We start from the raw sequence: 17,840 nt of genomic DNA, 5'->3' as shown, positions 1-17,840 counted from the left end.
CGCAGCTTTAACGAGCCGTGGTCGGGAGCGGCTTTCCCGGCGCCATCTGCAGCCGCGGTGACCGGCGGCGTTGCTAATCGCGGTGGATAAGCTGCTTACAGCGACCCAGCTGGAGCGAGCTCGCTGCCGGCCTTCGGGCATTGAAGGGGGACAAAGGTGCGGGCACAAGGAATGGGTGTCCTGTCCCTGAGGCTCTGCTGAGGCCCAGCGCCATGGCCGGCTATCAGAGTGAGTAAGTGGCCGTGAGGAGAGGTGTGAGTGTGCCCATGGAGGGCTGGGAGCCATTGGGAATGCTGAGCAGGGCCTGGGGTCTGTGGGTGATGGACCTCCTGCTCCCACCACCGCATCCCAGTGCAGCAGCTGGGTCCTGGCTGGTACTGGAGCAGTAATTGCCCTCTCTGTGGTGGAGAGAAGACCTCTTACGTGTGCTTGTTGAGTGGCAATGGGAGGCCCATGGTTTGGTGTGTGAGACTGGGCAGTGGGGGAAAAGCCTTGTTTCGAAGGCATGGGGAAAGTGTTCCAACTTCCAATGTAAAATGGATCTGTAGGGGTGGGGGAGAATGAACATCAACTGTGCAGTGCTTATGTATGTGTTTATTATGGGTCTGTCATTGTTACTCTTAATGCTCAAATAGCATCCACTTGAAAGAGCTTGACTTACTGTTCATGCGCTGTGCTATTCCTTTTGCCTATAACAACAGAAGTCCCTTGATCAGCTTAATTTTTGTTCGCTTAATTGGATATGTTTCAGGTTTTAATGTGTTGCTGTGTTGCTGCAAAGTGTATATAGCAAGCATGTGTTAAAATGTTTTAGCTGGAAACATCAAAGCTCATATGAAATCCATTGGTCATGGATGCTGCAAATCTGCGGCTTGCTTGAGTATCTCTTTTGGCCTTGGAAGAAGTTTTAAGAAAGCACTTCTTTTCTTGCTGGAACTTCACTTGCTGAAACAAGACAGATCTTGTTTCCTTTTGAGTAAGACAAATTACTGCTTAAAAGGGGTTGTACTAAAGTCCTGAATGGCAGTTTTGGGAAGGCAGACAAAGATGGTTTTTAAAGGACTGTATCTCTTCCTGATCTCAATGAGACTGAAATGAGGAATGAGCCAGGTGAAGATCACCAGCTAAAATAACCATGGAGATGTGTTGAGAACCTGGTACCTGCCGGAACAAACTGCAGTGGAGAACTAAAAACAATGGCATGAATTCTCAAGAAAATAGATTATGTTTAGGTTCTTGAGTATAAAGTAGTCCAGTGCCAGGTTCCAGGTGTTCATGGAGCAAAGCAGTACTCATAAACATGACGGTTTCATGTCTTTTTGTAGTTCAAATCCTTTACAATACCCTTTTGTGATGCATTGCTACTTGGCTGGATGTTTCTGGGATGCAAGGAATGCTTCTAGGGAACACCAGTCTGCTGTATTTTGTGGTTATACTTCATGCAGTGATAGGCACCCTAAAGAAGGCAGCTGTGCTTTGTTCGCTCTGTAGTTGCCAACTTCTACTTGTCTGGAAAAAATAATGGGATCTTTCCATTCATGGTACACTCAGTGATGTATGAAAGGCAGTAATGGCAGTTCCCAAGGATAATTGCAACACCGCATGACTATCTCCTGTTGCTTCAGTAATTGAATTTACTCCCCAGTTTGTGGTGATTACTGAAAGAGTTTGCATATAAGGACAAGTAGGCTGTTTGCAGTGGATGACTGAGGCTTAGATGCTTTCTTAGAAGAGAATGAGATAAACATAGTTTGGAAACAGAGTGCATTTTGACAGGAGCCTCTCTGGTATTTGAGTGTGTTTGAAAAAGACAATGGGCATTGATTTCATAGGCTGTGCAGTCTTTCTCTTCAGATTGACTAGGGCTTTTTGAAGATGATAGAGGTGTGTGTGTGTTTCACAATACCATTTTCATCCTTTTAAAAGGGAGTGGAAAAGAATGGTGCTTCAAATGACAGAGTGATTGACAACTTGCTTTTAAAATTTGAGGGAATGAAAGCATAGGCCCCTTAAATTGCACTTACCTGTTAGCAGCAACTTAAGAATCTGTGCTCAGCTTGAGTGTTATATGTATAATCATCTGCCTTAGTGGCTAGATTGCAAATTAGGTCTTCCATCTGTGTTGTAACCCTTCCAGGTTAGGAGACAATGCAGATTCTCTGGATGTGTGGACAGAAGAAACTGGCCTGTGTTTTGAAGCTTTGCAGGGCTGTAGCATGATACATGAACAAATTTACACTTGTTAAACAGTTAAATGGAACCTTAAGTCAAGGCACTACCTTTCCTATCAGCCCTGGAGAAAATACGATTATGGAAGAGATGTGAGCAGGATTTCCAATCAATGAAGAGGGTAAGCATTGTACTCCAGCTGGAACCACGTAGTTAGGATTGGAAAGGACCCTAAGATCATCTACTTCCAACCCCCTGCCTTGGGGGACTTCTGTAAACACATTTTCTTTTATACCTGTTCTTGTTTGATGTCACACAGATCTGGTTAGATATAAAGTATTCTGGAAAAGCAGCTACAGTCTGCTTTGTCTTGGTAGCAAGATAGTTCAGCTTTACTAGCAACAAGTTGTTTTTGAGACTGCAGGTGCATGTGCAATGCTGGAAGTCTTTGTTTTCCAGGCTGTCTCTTGCAGACTATGTCTGTTCTCTTCAGGCATTCCTGCTCTGCTAGACATGATTGCTGAGAAACAGGAAGACAGTAGGGTCCATAATACTTTCAGGATTAAGGCTGGTGGATTGGAGACAAGAAATTAATAAGGAAAGTACCCAAAGCCTTTGGCAAACTAGGCAAGATGTGATGAGAAATATGCATGCTTCCTTGTTTGTATTTCTTCTTATTTTTCTTCAGAGCAAAGCAACATTCAGAAGAACGTGACTGTTGATCTGTGTATGGGCACTACAGGTTGAATAGACATTTCTCATCTCTGGTTTGATGCTGCTGCATTCAGTGTAACCCCCAGCCAGACAGCAGAACTGCATACTGCACCTCTGTCAGCTGGGAAGAGAGATCCCAGTCTGAGACAGACTAATCCCTCCTGCCCTTCCTGGCCACTGCAGGACACTCCAGTCAGTTCTCCACTTCCTGCTTCCTGAAGCTGAATAATCCCTGCCCTAGGCTGCAGCAGCACAGCTCTAAGTGTGTGGCTCATAGGATTCCCTATCTTGCTTTGTCACTGCTCCCAGCTGTGAATCTTCCTCAGAGACAGTCATACCTTGAGGCTTATAGTTTAGAAGGGAGAAGGAGTGAGAGTATTGACTTACCTCAACAACACCATCAGAAAGCAAAGGCAGCTGGCAGCTGCTCCATACACACTGCTCACCATCACTGCTTAGAAGTAGGAACAAGATAGTGACTATCCAGTGGAAAAGCAACAGCATCAGCCTCCTGCTGCTTCTTGTATGGATCCTCTGGACCCTTTACTGGTCAGTGCACATTTATCATCTCATACTGTAGATTCCCTTTTTAGGCAGGAATTAGTGGTGCGTCCTGCCTCAAGGAGCTCAAGTGAACGTGTGAATGCTTGTTGTAGTTCAGCCCTGACCTTGGGGGAACTCGAGCTATCTAGTCTGGAGTCTCTTCAGACTCTTTTGCAGTCCTCACAGGTTTCTGCTAGCTTGTACTGTGCAGTCCAGAGGCTTAAGCGAGAAAGTGCTTTGATGGGGATATGGGGCTCCCTTCCTCTGGAGCCCAGGTCTTCTCCAGTCAGTGACAGTTTGTGCTTTGCTCCTGATGATTCAGCTCCTGGTATCCTGAGTGCAGGAGAGCTAGCTGGAGTAAAGACCAGTGCCACTCAGGCAAGACTGAAATGGGGTGCTCCATTTGCTAAAGACTGGAGCCTTAATGCAGTGACAAGGGACTTCAGTCATGCAGTCCCTGTCTCTGTATTTCACAGATATGAATGCACTGACTCAAACACATGGAGGACCAACATTTTGGGTGACATCCAGCCAGAAACCCTCACTTGTGGGGTGGGCTCTGGAGGCCTAGTGGGTACAGCAGCACAGTCCTCCTGCAATTGCTCCCCTCATTTCAGACGCCAGGCCCAGGCAAAGCCAGCTCTTGAAACTGGTAGTCTTTATGTTCACACAAAAAGTCGTTCCCCTGAAAAGTTTCTTAAAGGAGAAGAGACATCTAATGGGGCATCCCCATGTGCTGTATCTTGGAGGAGAGACCTTCCAGCCAATATCTATCCAAAGGGTCTGCAGGTGTCACTGGAGACAGATTTGGGGGAGGCTCAGATGAATGTTGATGTAGCCATGTATGGAACTCCAAGGGAAGTGCATGTGAGAGTCACTCCTGGAGAGTTTAGACCAGTCCAGCAGCTTAGTACTAAATCTGTAGAAGTCAGCAACTGCAAACCTTGCGTTAAGTCCAGCAAAGAATCAGGAGAGGCGTGTGACACTAGATCACAAGCAGCCAGAACGGCTGTTGTGGGCAGCAGCCAGTCCAGCCCTTCCATTACTCAGGTTGAAGAAGGCTTTGGTGGTTATTCTGACATAGATTGTAGGAATGTGAGCAGAGAAAGAAGGAGAAACAAATACTCTCAGCAAAGGAGCTGGAGGAATTGGGAAGCTGATTCCAATCTCGACCAGTCTGAAGAACCTTCTGTGGAGAGGAGTGCCAAAGAACCACGGTGCTGTGAAGCAGGGAGCCAGACACGGGAAGCTGTGTCCAGAGAGGTGAGAGCGTACTTGGTGTGTAGTAGTAGCAACCCTGTTCACAGATATTACTTGTGCTTGTTTCTGCTTCTTGCTAGAGGTGCAGAGTTGAGGTACAACAGTGATGTGATGCTTGTCCTACCATTTTCTCTGGCACTGAATGGCTGGAATCTCCTCTCTTATGGTCGCACTCCATCTCAACATATGCATCTTTGTCTCACATGCTTCTTCCTAAAGACCAGATTAACTTGATTGTTCTTGGGAATGTGAACACGTGTTTGTATTCTCTAGCTCTAGGTGCAGAGGGAATTAAACTGGTTTTTACTCTGTGTGTAGCTGCATGGCCCTGAGATGCAGTTTTGTCATGCTTTTCCATGTCTGGAATACTTCACAGAGCAATGGTGGAGCAATGTCAAAGGCATCTGACATAATACACTACCCTGAGGCAGCACTCTTCTGGTCTCCATCCAAAATGATTTGATGTTGTGGCAACAAGCATTCTTCAACAGAGTAGTGTGAATAATCATGTGAGTTATTATCTTTTGTCTGTTTGCAGGTCTCGGAGAACAACTTCTGGTCGTTGAAGGTGAATGAGCAAAGGTGAAAAGACTTTTGTGTTTCTGTGTGAGTGTACTGGTAGTTAACAGAGGAGGAAAACTGTTGGGAAGTAGACAAGGAGCCATGCTTCTGGGATCACTTGGGTTTAAGACTTAACCTGCATTATTCTGCCATGGCGGGCTCCGGGGCTGCATTCATTTCTTTTCAAAGGGTTATTATCTAGAGTGAAATATGCTCTGAAAAAATAATCTCTCTATCTTTTAAATTCTACCTTCTAAATCCAACCTTTGGTTCTGCTGATACTTGTATGATGAATGATGAAAAATGATACTTGTATGCTGCTGCTCAGTGCAGCAAATTGCAGCATGCTCACTGCATAGTTAGAGAAGATTAAGAACTGGGTATATCCAGGAGATGGGATTCAAATCTGTGACCTGTGTATGTGTGTGAGATCGCTGCCAATTTAGTAACGGCGATATCGTAATCTGGTGTGAGGCAGATGGATTTTCACTCTTTAGAGAGATTGATTTGAAATACCTCTTTCCAGCTTGATGGCTGAACTCTGATTGCCACCTCCTGGTTGTGTTTAACTTTCTGTTAACTGGAGCTCACTTCTCTTTTCTCTTTAAGTTTCCAGCACTTATGTGACAGACAAATGCTAGCTAGGTGTTTCCAAGCCTGGAGAAGACACATCCTCTGGAAGAGGGCTGCAGCCAGGCAGCTTTACAGACAGCAATTGCTTCAGAAGGGCCTCGGTGCTTTGCAGAGGGCTGTGCGCCAGAGGAGGATGCAGCTAGAGGTGGCCCAGCAGAGACATGCCTCAGCTCTGTTAGCTGTCAGCTTCCACAGGGTGAGGATGGGTTAGGGACAGTAGAGTGGTGCCATGAGTCTTCTGTTGTGCAGTTGGAGAAGGCAGAAATGCTATTTGGATAGGGAGGAGGAAGGGGGTTACCCTGTGTGAAATTCAGTGATGTGGACCCTGACACTCTGCCTGCAGTTTGTTCTAATCATGCGGTTTCTCCTTCAGTGGAAGGAAGCTGTGGCAAAAGAGAGCAAGAAGCAAGCTCCACAGCCTGAGCTGTATTCTACCCATAGTTCATCAGTAGTGGGTTTTGGAGTAGGAAGATTAGCAGCTATGACAACCTCAGCTGAACACCAGCTTACAGAAGGATACTCAAAAGAAGCTGAGCAGGCTTGTAGGTAAGCTGAGAGCCTTCTCTTTCTGTTGTCTTGGACAAGTGGCGGTTTACAAAAACAGGGAGAATTTTTTCTCATGTGGTGGTGAACTTGTTTCCAGGTCCTTGGATGTACTTGCTGCAGATAAGCACCACAAGAATTAGTAACTTAGTTTTAAGAACTAAATAATCCTGTTGCAGGGCTTCCTTGCACTATGTTTTCTGAGTGTCTGACAGAAAAACTCCTGTACTATTTATTGAGTACAGGCATAAATGAGGTTGGAGTGAGGCAATACTACAGTCTTTAGCAGGACATTAGAAGTGTCAAAAGAAAAGCTTTTTGTTGTGCCTTCTGATTCTGAAGGCAGGAGAACAAGTCCAGACAAAAAGAGAAGGAGTTGGGTTCTGTCCTGTGAGTGTCTTTTTGGACAGACGGATGTTAAAGCATCTTGTGACCCTTTCAGGATGGAAGGAAGACTGTGGACACAGCTTCATCGTAGGCAGAGAGGAGATGAGTTCTGCTTGGGAGCTCAGGCAATCAGAGATATGAGACGACTAGCTGGTAAGCACACATTCCATAGCCTTGGAACAGCTTGGAGGTAATCACTGCTTCACCATCTTTCTTGATTTGTGGCTAGTTGTTGCTTTGACCTGACTCTTTCAGAACCTGATCCTGCAAATAGCGGGGCCAGTATCTGTGATGGTGTGGGGTGGACCACTCCCTGTATCATGCACATTTTGCCTTCTTCCTTGGATCAGTTGAGCTATTCATGCTGCTGCTGCAGCAATGTGAGCTGTCTCCCTTAAGTGCCCTTTCTCAGACAGCGGGAGCTCAGCCAAGGGATGTTTGCTGTGTGCCACTAAGCTGTTTGAAGTCTTCTAAATTATCTTTCTTCTTGTCAATCTCTTCCTGCCCTGCAACATAGTAGCTTTCAGACTGTGGCGCCTGCAGAAGGAGCTGCTGAGCAAAGAGGAAGCCAGGCTTTTGGAAGCCCGTTCTCTGCTAGAAAAGAAGCAGCTAAGAAACGTTTTCTGGGTGTGGCGTTCCCGATGCTTGGAAAAGGAACAGATCTCAGCACTGACAAGTCGGATCCAAAGAAACTTGGTCTCCCGGTAAGTTGATGAGGGCTATTTTTCATGTGAAACGTTTTTCACTGTGAAAGTCCAAGGAATGTCAGAGCCAAACCAGGCAGTGTCGTGGTGTTGTAAAGCACAAATTCTTTTGTTTCAGAAGTTAATAAAGGTAAAAGTAGAGATAGAAAAATGAAAACGAACTACTGTGGCCAGAGACATTATGAGTTGCCCTCCTGTGCGCTGCCAAAGCTTTTTGGTCTTGACCTTTGATGTCCTGAAAGACCAAACCCAAGAACACCCACTGTGCTGCTGTGCTCTAAGCGTGAAGGGGGCTTTTTAATGAAATAAACTACTAGCACCTCAGAAGGTAACAGCTTCTGTCTGTCATTCCTGAACTAAATCCATTCTCAGGAGGAGACACAAGTTTGAACACTTGTTTTATCATGTACTTTTATTTTTTCCTTGTTATTCAGGTGCTTCTATGCATGGAAGGAGACTGTGGAGCAGAAGGCACTTTACAGGTGCAACCTGGCCCATCTCAGAGTGGTATCACTGAGGAAATACTTCCAGAAGTGGGTTCAGAGGCTGCAGGTCAGAGAAGGTGATAAGCAGGCAATGGCAAACTTCCTCCTCCTTCGATGGAGGCAGCATTATGGTGAGAAGCTTGAAGTCCTGTGCAGAATCTAAGAGTTAGAGGTGCTTAGGCTCCTTCCTCCTCTTCTTGCATGGTGAAAAACCGATGAAAGCAGCCAAATAGTAGAGAGGTTCAGATGATACATGATACTAGCAAACTAGAGTGGGCAGTGGACTAGTTATTCTGGATGTGTCTGGATGTGTTCTGGATGTGTAGTGAAGCTACAGGGATATTTGTTGTTCTGCTTTGTAAATGTAGCAGGAAGTCTAAAACCTTGCTGAAAAGAAGCAGCTTGAAGGCTGGGCTGGGTTGAATTTCTCAGGAATGCCTTCTGACAGATGTTGTCTTTTGTCACTTTCTGTAACTGGTTAAGGACCAGTTATAAGCTCAGTAGCTGACAAGACTCTGACAAAGAAGGATGAAGATCAGCCACTGTGGACTGTAGAGAGATGGTTTCCAGAGAAAGCAGGCTACTCTCTTGATGACTTCTGCCAAAAGGTGAAGCTCCAGAGAGTCTATCTGCTGTGGAAAGCAAGGCTGTGCGAGCATCACAGAGCTGAGTGAGTGAAGAACAGCCAGTTCCTGGCACCCTGCCTTCATTAGTAGTGTCCATTTGACTCTCTGGTACCATCTGTCATCCATCATGTCTGTGCTAGTGTCCCCCTCTGGTATCCCTTTTTAGTCACACAGCTGTCTCAATATGTTCTGTCTCAGTTCTTTCTCTCAGGCTTTGGAGCAGTATAGACTCCAAAAAGCTCTGAAATTGTGGCACCAAAAGTGTCATATGCTGAAGACAATTGAACAAAGTCCTAAGCACTCTCACATGACTCTCTATGAAGAACCTCTTGCTGTGCTGTTTTCTGAGAACCTCTCAACATCATCTGGCTTTGACAGCAGTGCTTCAGCTACTCTGGCCTCTCAAAGCTCACTGGAAAAGGTGAGGAGGTCTGAGGATTTTGGGGCAGAAGTTTCTGCTTCAGCATGATGTTGTCATCAGCAAACTGTGCTTAGTATTTGGACCTGAAGAACACTGAGCCTGGGGTCCTCAAGTTTTAAGGCAATCAAATTGTAAAGTCACTTCTGCCTGTGGCCTTCCTGGTTCATTGTTTAGTGATGTGGGGAGGTGCTGAGCTAGTAAGGTTCTCCTGTGCTCTTGCTGCTGTTTGTAGCTGCAAGGTGGAAGGTGTGAGGCACAAAAAGCCTCATCACTTGAAAAAGACCATGTGCCCATTTCTCCTTTTCTCAGTATAGAAATAATTTTCACATCACTTACATGTTTGCACTCCAGAGCTGTACTTGCTAGCCTGCAGTTCCTTTGGATGCATCCTGGATTTCCCTGAATCTTTGCCAAAAAGAGTAGTAAATTGAATGGTCATAGTTAATAACAGAGTGATTCCACTGTGAAGACACTTACCTCACAGCATGTTCTTCCCTCCATACTTGCAGGAATACAGCTTTAGTGACAGCAGCCAGCAAGGCTTCTCTTCTATTCTGACTGTTGAGGATGTCACACACATACCCTATTACAGTTCTTTTCTGCAACCACACCAGTGTGCAGAGCTGCCGGCTGAACTGGGTGGGAAGCTGTGCTTACAGGCCTCCTTTCCTCCATGGAGTACTGGATCTGGGTGAGTTGGATATCCTTAGAACTTACTAACTAGAGCTGGAGATTAGTTGGGATGCTGGTAGTAGAGGTCCCTTGTTTGGTCTGGTTGAATTCTTTCCTTTTGGATAGTACCTCATGTCACCTTACACCATCCTTTTGGATGCTTTATCCTCTTCTTTCTTTCCCTTTTCCCCTGTCTCTTGTCTTGCGGAAGAAATTGGTTTGCAGGAGGTCAGTTCCGGTCTTTGGCACTGCAGAGTCCAGATAATAACGTCCAGCTTCAAAACAGTCCTACATGGGAAGAGGTGAGGCTGAAAAGTGGTGTGATGCATGTGAATGTACGAGTGTTTTCTGCATAGCCCAATTTAGCAAAGAGCCTTTGGGTTTCAGTAGCAGCATATGGAAGGTCTCACTGCTGTTCTCTATTTGTTCTTCTCTCTCAGACAGAAGGTTTGGGAGATTGAGGCATTTCTCAGGGTAGCTCTTCCCTACCATTTTCCAGCTGAGCTGGGGATCTGCCAGGTGTCAAGGATTTAAAAGGGATGTGTTAGACACTCATGTTAGCAACAGGGAGTTAGGCAATCATAGACGTCACAGCCACAAGGGGAAGGGGCTGAGCTGCATGGAATAACTGTATTACACCAGCAGTTCAAGGCTCTTTTTGTACTTTTCTGCGTTACAGGACTGCAGTTCTGACAAGGAGGTGAAGAGTTGCTGTCACCAAGCAGAGAGATGGTTCCTGCAGAGGTACTTCATTGTCTGGTCAGCTCGAACTCAGCAACTTGTGAAGGCTCAGCAGCACTGCAGGCTCACTCAGGTGTCTCGGTAGGTATTGTGCTTTCCAGGAGTTGCCTAAAATTGTCTGTTTTGAGAGCTCTACATTTGCTTTTAAGAAAATTCTTCCTCTAGCTATTTTCTTCTGTCTTCAGGGAGAGTTTTGCAGCCCATTATTGTGGTTTTTCCTGCTTCAAAATTATTATATCTGAACACAATCATTTCTGGTTTGATGGGATGCCTCATGAATTAGAGCAAGCCCGGCACTGCTGTTAAAAAGCCCTTGTAACTTTCTGTCCACTGAACTGGCCTTGCTCTGTACTCATGTGGAGGTTGAAGAGCACAACAGGCTTGGCACAGCCAGGACAGAACACCTTACTCCCGACAACTTGCCCTGTTCGTTGTTTCCCCTCACATTCAGTGGGGAAAGGATGTTACTTGATCAGATATATTTCCCTAAACGGCCTCATGTGTATGTTTATGGTTAAAATTTCAGTTACAAGGCTGTGAATCTGTGAGCTGTTCTACATTTGATGCATTGACCTTTGTCTTTCTCAGAGCCTTTCTCAGCTGGCACCACTGGACCATGGAAAATAGGAACCGAAAAGCAGCTGCAGCAGCTCTAAAACATGAAGTTCATCACTGCCAGATGGCTTTCAGCCTCTGGAAGAAGAGGCTGGTCCAGAAAGTGGAGGCTGACCGGAGATTCAGGTGTCACATTCACCAGATGACTGCTGATGCTTTGTGGCATTGGCGTTCCCACTGGCAAAGTGAGTTAACCAGCAGCACTTGTGTCTGTAAGAGAGGGATGCTGTGGGAATGGTTCAGATGGCGAAAGTCCTACTTCTGGTTGTAACTCCGCACTACTCTGGCATGACAATAGTAGTCCAGGGGTCAGTGAGTGCCTGTGTCACTGCCTTCTTGTGGTTATAAGCAGGACATGTGCTCTGCTGTTTTGCACTGCTTTGTGCTAGGGAAGATGCTCCTTTGGCAACTGATTGGAAAAGGGGTGGATTTTGCTTTACCTGCAGTACCAAAGGAGTGTTCAAGCAGTGCATTTTAGCAGTTGGGGCGTTAAATGGAGTTCAGATGCCGCATTCTGAGCCTGAACATGTCTCATCAGACCCAGCGGTTGGGCTTTGTTTCAGTGAGAGCTGGGTCTGTCTTTTGAGGCTGCTTAACAGTCCTAATCCTGTCCCTTAAGGGGTTCCTTGTACTTTCAGTGCTGACACTGTAAGTACTTATACACAGGGAAGGACACTCCCAGTTTTTGATGGAATACTGCCTTGCAGGTGAGAGTGGAAGTGATTTGTGATCCCTTGCTTGGGGAAGGACGGGCAAAAAAAAAAGAAGGTCTGACTGCATTGCAGGAAAAAACCCTATAAATTGAAAAGTCTTTTCAAAGAGAAAAGTCTGGTTCCATTTGGTGTTTGCTCTTTGTGCTGGAAAGAAAACCACTGGGCTCAGCTCAGCAAGCTCATGTGTTCTCTCACAGGGAAGCGTGCTGTGAGAGAGCTGCAGCAGCAGTGGACTCAGCACAGCTGTCAGGAGAAGAAGAGGTTGGTCCTGCAGACATGGTATTGCCAAATGAGGAAGCAGAAGTACGTTGCTTTATTCTGGGAACACCTTCTCCTGCACAGGTTTGTTTCCTGCCCTTAAAGCATTACTGAGGGAAGCTGCTGAGTGAACAGCTGTTTATATAGCAGAGAATCCAGTGTATTCAGACTAGAGCTTGAGTTAGTTAGGTGAAGCTGTTGTATGTTTTGGAGGCTTATGTTATGGTGCAGATCCTGAAAACACAAGAATTTAATATGAAGAGCAAGGTGTCTGCTGCCCATCATTAAGAACATCTTTTCTCTCTTACCTGTTCTGTAGCTCTCTCATTGAAATGTGTTTTATGTGTGGTTTATGTTGTGTGAGGCTACTGTCTGCCTGAAACACAGTGAAGTGTCCAGCTGCAGTGGACCAGGAATTGTTCAGGTGATTCTCTTTGAGATAATTCAGGAAGATAAGAACAAATAAGATTCTTTATGCCAAGGATTAATTTAAGGCATGAGAAGTGCAGGTTTAGCCCTAGCAAATTGCCTTTTGAATTGCAGGTTTAGGAAAGAGCAACTAAAATCCCAGTAAAACCTTAGTGGCTGTGATACTTAGACTCTGCACTCACCCCACCCAACTGCATTTTCTTCTGCAAATCAATCTCTGAGGTGGCACCCTAGTGGGAATTGTGTTTGAGAGAAGTCCTTAATGTCCCTCCTTCCTGTAGAGTGTGTCTCCACTATTAATCTTCCTCCTTTGATGAGAGAGCGCTTTTAATTTCTCACCTGGATATGGTACTGCCTGAGCCCTGTCTCTTCTGAGGGGGGCATTTTTCATGCTAGGATAACCTGCAATAGATTCTCTTGATCTTCAGCAAAGCTCTGCCGGGCAGAGGATATTTACACCTCTGCCCTATGGTGCAGTGGGATGATTTGCATAATGAAAGTCCAACTGGAACAAGGAACCAAAAGGATAAGCCAGGAGTTTAAAGCAGATTTGCTTCTGGGGTTGCAGAGGAAGACTGCATCAGCCTCCAAGATATAGAGAGATTATCATGGGTGCAGATTTACGGTGCAGTTAATAGTAACTCCTGTAGACACTGGTATTTTTGGAATAAAATTGTCTCCATACAGGTTCTGGTTGTACATCATGTGTATGCAGGTTTGCGACAGCCAATAAAAACTTAAAATCTGAATCTTGATAACAAGATTCAGTGTCAGGTTCTGTATTTAAGACTCAAGGAGTCTGTTGGGTTCCACGCTAAGGGAGATTTTAGCTGTTTTATTCTCATCCGATAAGAAAAAGCCTTCCTCAGGCATCATCCTTAAAGGTCAGCTGCTGGCACAGGTTCAAATGAAAGACCAATCTAATTCCTTTCTTTTTCTGAGGCACTGGGAAAAATATGTAACATGGAGAAAGATACATAAATGTTGATTACAGAAGGAGTAATGGGAACAGACTTTTTCTGTTGAATGTTCTTTTGCTTGCTTTGACCACTTACATGTGACACTGCAGGGTTGGGAGAGAAGGTAGAATTTGGTCTAGAGGATGTTTAGTGCTGATACGGAAATATGACTTCAGGCACCTGCCATTTTTCTGTGCTTGTATTGCTTTTCAGATGCTTGGTCGCCTGGGCCCATGTCACTGCTTGTAGACTGAGGCAGCACGAAGCCCTCTCTTGTTTTAGAAGGGTCAGAGAGCACCGTGTCCTGGCTGTCAGCTTTACTGAGTGGAAGGTGAAATTCTTGAGAGCTGAACAGCAGGTACTGGGACAGAGAAAGCACAAGTGGCAGGAAGCCTCTCAGGGCAAAGCCTGTCACCGCTGGCGACTGGCATCGAGAGGACAGCAAGCTCTGTGCCTAGGATCTGTGGCTACAGTAAAACAAGTAAGAAAAAGATGAAGGTCCCTGTGAGACAGTTGTTCTTCACTGCCTGTTCTTTCAGTGAGTCACTAGGCACTGAGATAGAGTGACAAGGTTGACCTGTGGTGACTGCTTAGACCCTGCCTTGAAATTCTTTACAGACTGTGCAAGCAATTTCATCACCATAATCTGGCACTGATTGCAGCCACCATCTGGAGCACAGCAATAAGGAATGGGACATTTTGACCACAGAGACAAGAACACTCCTTCCTCTCTGCTCAAAGATAAGATGGGATAATCACTATCCCTGCAGAGCAGAGCGAGCTGTCAGAGTTGCAGCTTCTTTCAAAGGGCTCACAGCTAGCAAACCACAAAGAGGTCGATTGATTTGGAAGGGCTGAGTCATTCCTGCTGGGATCTCATCTGTGCAGTTTCCAGCCTGGGGTCTAGCACATTAAATGACCTGCAGGGATATGAACATAAATGTATCTCTAAGGCTAGTTTCTGTGTGTGCTGTCTGTGTGCATTGTGTCATTGTGTTAGCCTTGGCTGCAGCTCTGTTCTTTCTGTTTGCAGGCCTGCAACTACTGGACAAAAGCAGCTGCCTTTTCCCAGTGCTCACGGCAATGCAGTACCCTGATAGGTGCTAGGAAGAGCAGGAAGATGTCTCTGTCTTGGTCCATGAGTAAGAAGATGCCCCCTCCTCTCTTTCTTTCATGGGGAGTGTGAGTGAGGAGGGGAATGTTTGCCAGCCAGATTACTGGGATTGCTCTGTGGAGTAGGTGCCCACATCAGTCAAACTCTGTGGGTGGCTTTGGTGTTCAGGAGCCAAAGGACCAAGGGCTCATGGCAGCTCTGATCGCTCCCTCTCTGTCTCTGAGGTTAGCTCCTCTGTTTCCTCTTTTCTTTCCTAGAAAGCAGAAGAGACAGGGAAAAGGGTTCAGCACCTGCTGCCCCACTTGGGCTTTTTCCCAGTGCCATTCACCGCTGGCTGGTGATGTACAGAAACCAAAACAGAGCTGAAAGGCTGCTGCTCCCTCACCTGGTAGAGAGCCCTGGTGTGGTAGGACCCTCTCCTACACTTGCAAGGATCCAGGAGAACAGAGCAGAGGTGGATTTGGAGAAGTGGGATGAGAAGTGGCTTGGGTAAGTGGAGTGGAGGGCTCCAGGCTTCCTCTTCTTGCTGCCACCAGGAAAGGACTCCCTTTGTAGGGCAGTTGGGCTCAAGAAGCTTATTTTCCCCTTGTGCCTATAGGAGGAAGTATCTGAGGAGGTGGCATCACACAGTGGTGCTTCGCCGGTGGCAGCACAACAGGAGACTGCATTGTCTGGCAGGGGCATGGCACCAGTGGAAAGAAGCCAGCAGGGTGGTGATGTTGGCTCAAGTGCTGGTGAGTGGTTCTGCTACCAGGGTGGCAGTGATGGGTGTTACTGGGCAAGCCTGTGCTGCCGGCAGCCTCGCATACGTCCTGGGAGATGAGACCTGGGGATTTAACAAGTGCCAGTGAACACCAGAAATCCTGTGGCTACTTTTTCTGTCTTTCTCTTTGAAACGCCAGCATGGCAGACTGGCATATCCACATATTGTGCTTTGCCTCATCTTACAGATGGGAAACTGAGACAGGATGATTTATATAGATTGTCTGTAGCCTGTGCAACAAGTTCACAGCAAGTAGTATCATCTTTACCCTCATCTGTGTTCCTGATACATCCCTCCAGTGTCCACAGCCTACTGAGGGCTGTCGTTTGGCTTCCCCTTCTTCTCAGGCCCATGCCATCTATGAAACAGGTCCATGTTCTGGCTGGGAATTAGCTGTGTGGGATGTGCTTTGTCCCACCCATGGGACAAGATGATGCACACAGGGCAAGCACTGGTGGGGCATTGTCCTCTCCCCAGGGTACTGGGACTTAATAGCCACAATACTTGCAGGAGGCAGTAGTTCAGCAAGAGCTTTGTTTGTAGTCAGCTTTGTTCCTTACTAATGCAAAGTCATTCAGGAGGGATCTGAGAAAGCAACTGGAAGCAAGGTAGGACCAGAAGGATGTGAGGAAGTTTGCCTGCAGTTAATCTGTGCACTGCCTCTTCCTGGCAGGATGAGCAGCGGCTGATAGAAAAGGCCTGGAGAGTGTGGAGACAACGACATCTGCAAAGCTGTGTGGTGCAGAACTTCCTGGAGGAGGAAGCCAGGAGCCTCCTATCTCAGGTAAGCATTTATGACTGCTTTAATTCTGTGGACCTCAGTGGACAAAAAGGCATCCCAAACAGACAGCTGGTGTTCCCTCTATCTCAGTGCACTTAGCAGTTGCTTAGGGGAAAGTTGAGTTCATCAAGGACTGGAACTTGCCTGCAACAAAGGGAAATAGCTTCCAGCTTTATGCGAGTTCATCTTTGGGTGTTTTTCAAAGCTTTGTGTCAGCAGTCAATCTCCCTGATGTGTGCCCCTTTCCTCACTGTTATCAGAGATGTTAATCCGGTAATCCCCTGCCTCTCAAGAGCCCACTCAGGGAAGAAACAGATTCGCATTGGTGCAGGAGAACTGTGCTGACTTGCACGCAGGGGCCAGCAAATTGCTATGAATTTGAGTGAGGAGGCAAAGCCTTAGAGCTCAAAAACCCAGTTTGCTCCTCTGCCTGCGTCCCAAAGATCCATGCAGGATTAGGCTCTCTTTTAACAAGATGAGAGCAGACACTGACATTAAAGGGCAGAGAAGGCATTGGTCTTCCTTTTCTCACATTGATTTGTGCTCTGCACTTCACTTACTGGTTACAGGAACATAGGGGAGACAGTGGAGGGCTCTGAGTGAATGGTGAGGCAGTTGGCACAGCCACTGCTAGAGGCAAAGGTACAGGTACTGTGAGGGTGGCTGCAGTCCTTCAAGGGTAACCTTGGTGTTTGATTTGTCCACTTTATTTAAGGCCTTTGGAAGGTGGCGCCAGCTAACAGCATTCCAGCTCCAGGACAAAGGAGGCTGCTGAATGGTGGGGCCTGCCTGCAGCTGCTGCTCACTTGAGGACATGTGGAGGATACAGCTGGCTGTCACAACAAAGAGCTGCTTCTGCACAAGCAAGAAGCCAACGCTCTGCTCACGGGTAAAAGCAGCACTGCAGGTCAGAAGCATGATAGCCAAAGGACAACCAGGAAGAGACGGTACCTCTGAAAGGTCCTCTTTAAAGGATTTAATATCCTGCCTCCCTAGAGGCACAAATGGAGAAGTTATTCCCCTTTGTTGTGAAGCTGCATTCCCTTCTCCTCTGGACCCTGATTTTGCTGCAGTTGATTAAAGGTCAAAACCCACCTTACAGGCTCTCCTTTTACTCTGTGTTGTTTTTGCTGGACAGGAGTTTAGTGTCCTGCAGAGGAGTAAGCAAATACATCAATCTTAAGAGATGAGCAGGATTCTGCCTGTGCAAATGCTACATCCTGTTGATTTCAAAGCCCGGATTGTCCCTGGTAGGTGCAAACTCAGGTCTTTTAGATTTGACTCTTCCCCGGGGGGGAGATTCCCACATGGCTCCCACCTCCTCCCCCTGTCTGGGTCCATCAGCTCTTCATTAAGCCTTTCAGTGGGTGGCCAACCTCTTGACTGCTTCCTGCTGGTTCCTTTCTGTGCTGAATAGGCTGGGGATGAAGAAACCTGCTGGGAACAGCTGAGCACCAAAAGCTTTGCTGAGGCAAGACAGGCGTGTCTGACCCTCAACCTTCCCATTACTTGCTTCTGTGATTGATGCCCTGTAATTACCCTGGATATATGAGCCTGGTCTCAGACAGCTGTAACGAGAGGGTCTGAAGAATCTGGAAAAGGCTTTTCTTCCTTGCTTGTTTGAAAGAGATGCTCACAGCATGGTAGGGAATCTCAAAATCCCACTGGGAGCTGCCCCTAGGCCTTGTTTTCCTAGCCTGCGGTAGCTTTGCAGGGTTGTTAAGTACACAAAGAAGGCGCCCTCCATGG

The 17,840-nt window shown here is 46.6% G+C and overlaps 1 protein-coding gene and 1 long non-coding RNA gene across 2 annotated transcripts; both read left to right on the top strand.

The window, feature by feature from the left end:
* Window positions 1-4,070: 4,070 nt before the first annotated feature.
* On the top strand, window positions 4,071-6,033 carry LOC136022866 (uncharacterized). The gene is made up of 3 exons (XR_010616368.1): window positions 4,071-4,689; window positions 5,225-5,268; window positions 5,857-6,033. It is a non-coding gene; the product is annotated as an uncharacterized LOC136022866 (long non-coding RNA).
* Window positions 6,034-6,050: 17 nt separating this feature from the next.
* C16H1orf167 (chromosome 16 C1orf167 homolog) lies at window positions 6,051-17,190 on the top strand. The gene is made up of 18 exons (XM_065696708.1): window positions 6,051-6,076; window positions 6,254-6,426; window positions 6,866-6,963; window positions 7,331-7,514; window positions 7,949-8,130; window positions 8,483-8,669; window positions 8,824-9,046; window positions 9,556-9,737; window positions 9,930-10,020; window positions 10,398-10,540; window positions 11,048-11,259; window positions 11,985-12,129; window positions 13,647-13,914; window positions 14,467-14,575; window positions 14,805-15,036; window positions 15,146-15,281; window positions 15,984-16,094; window positions 16,807-17,190. The coding sequence occupies exons 2-18, from the start codon at window positions 6,362-6,364 to the stop codon at window positions 16,864-16,866; spliced, it is 2,628 nt and encodes an 875-aa protein (XP_065552780.1). The 5' UTR covers window positions 6,051-6,076; window positions 6,254-6,361; the 3' UTR covers window positions 16,867-17,190.
* Window positions 17,191-17,840: the final 650 nt, after the last annotated feature.

The sequence above is a fragment of the Lathamus discolor genome, chromosome 16 (assembly GCF_037157495.1).
Source record: "Lathamus discolor isolate bLatDis1 chromosome 16, bLatDis1.hap1, whole genome shotgun sequence".
Taxonomy (NCBI): domain Eukaryota; kingdom Metazoa; phylum Chordata; class Aves; order Psittaciformes; family Psittacidae; genus Lathamus; species Lathamus discolor.
The sequence above is the reverse complement of the archived record's forward strand: the minus strand, read 5'-3'. Positions and strand labels throughout refer to the sequence as shown.

Excerpts from the sequence above, each read along its gene's own strand:
- C16H1orf167 (XM_065696708.1), top strand. The coding sequence starts at position 6,362 with ATGACAACCTCAGCTGAACACCAGCTTACAGAAGGATACTCAAAAGAA. Across the intron at positions 8,131-8,482 it reads TCGATGGAGGCAGCATTATG|GACCAGTTATAAGCTCAGTA; the intron begins GTGAGAAGCTTG and ends TAACTGGTTAAG. Across the intron at positions 9,738-9,929 it reads CCATGGAGTACTGGATCTGG|AAATTGGTTTGCAGGAGGTC; the intron begins GTGAGTTGGATA and ends GTCTTGCGGAAG.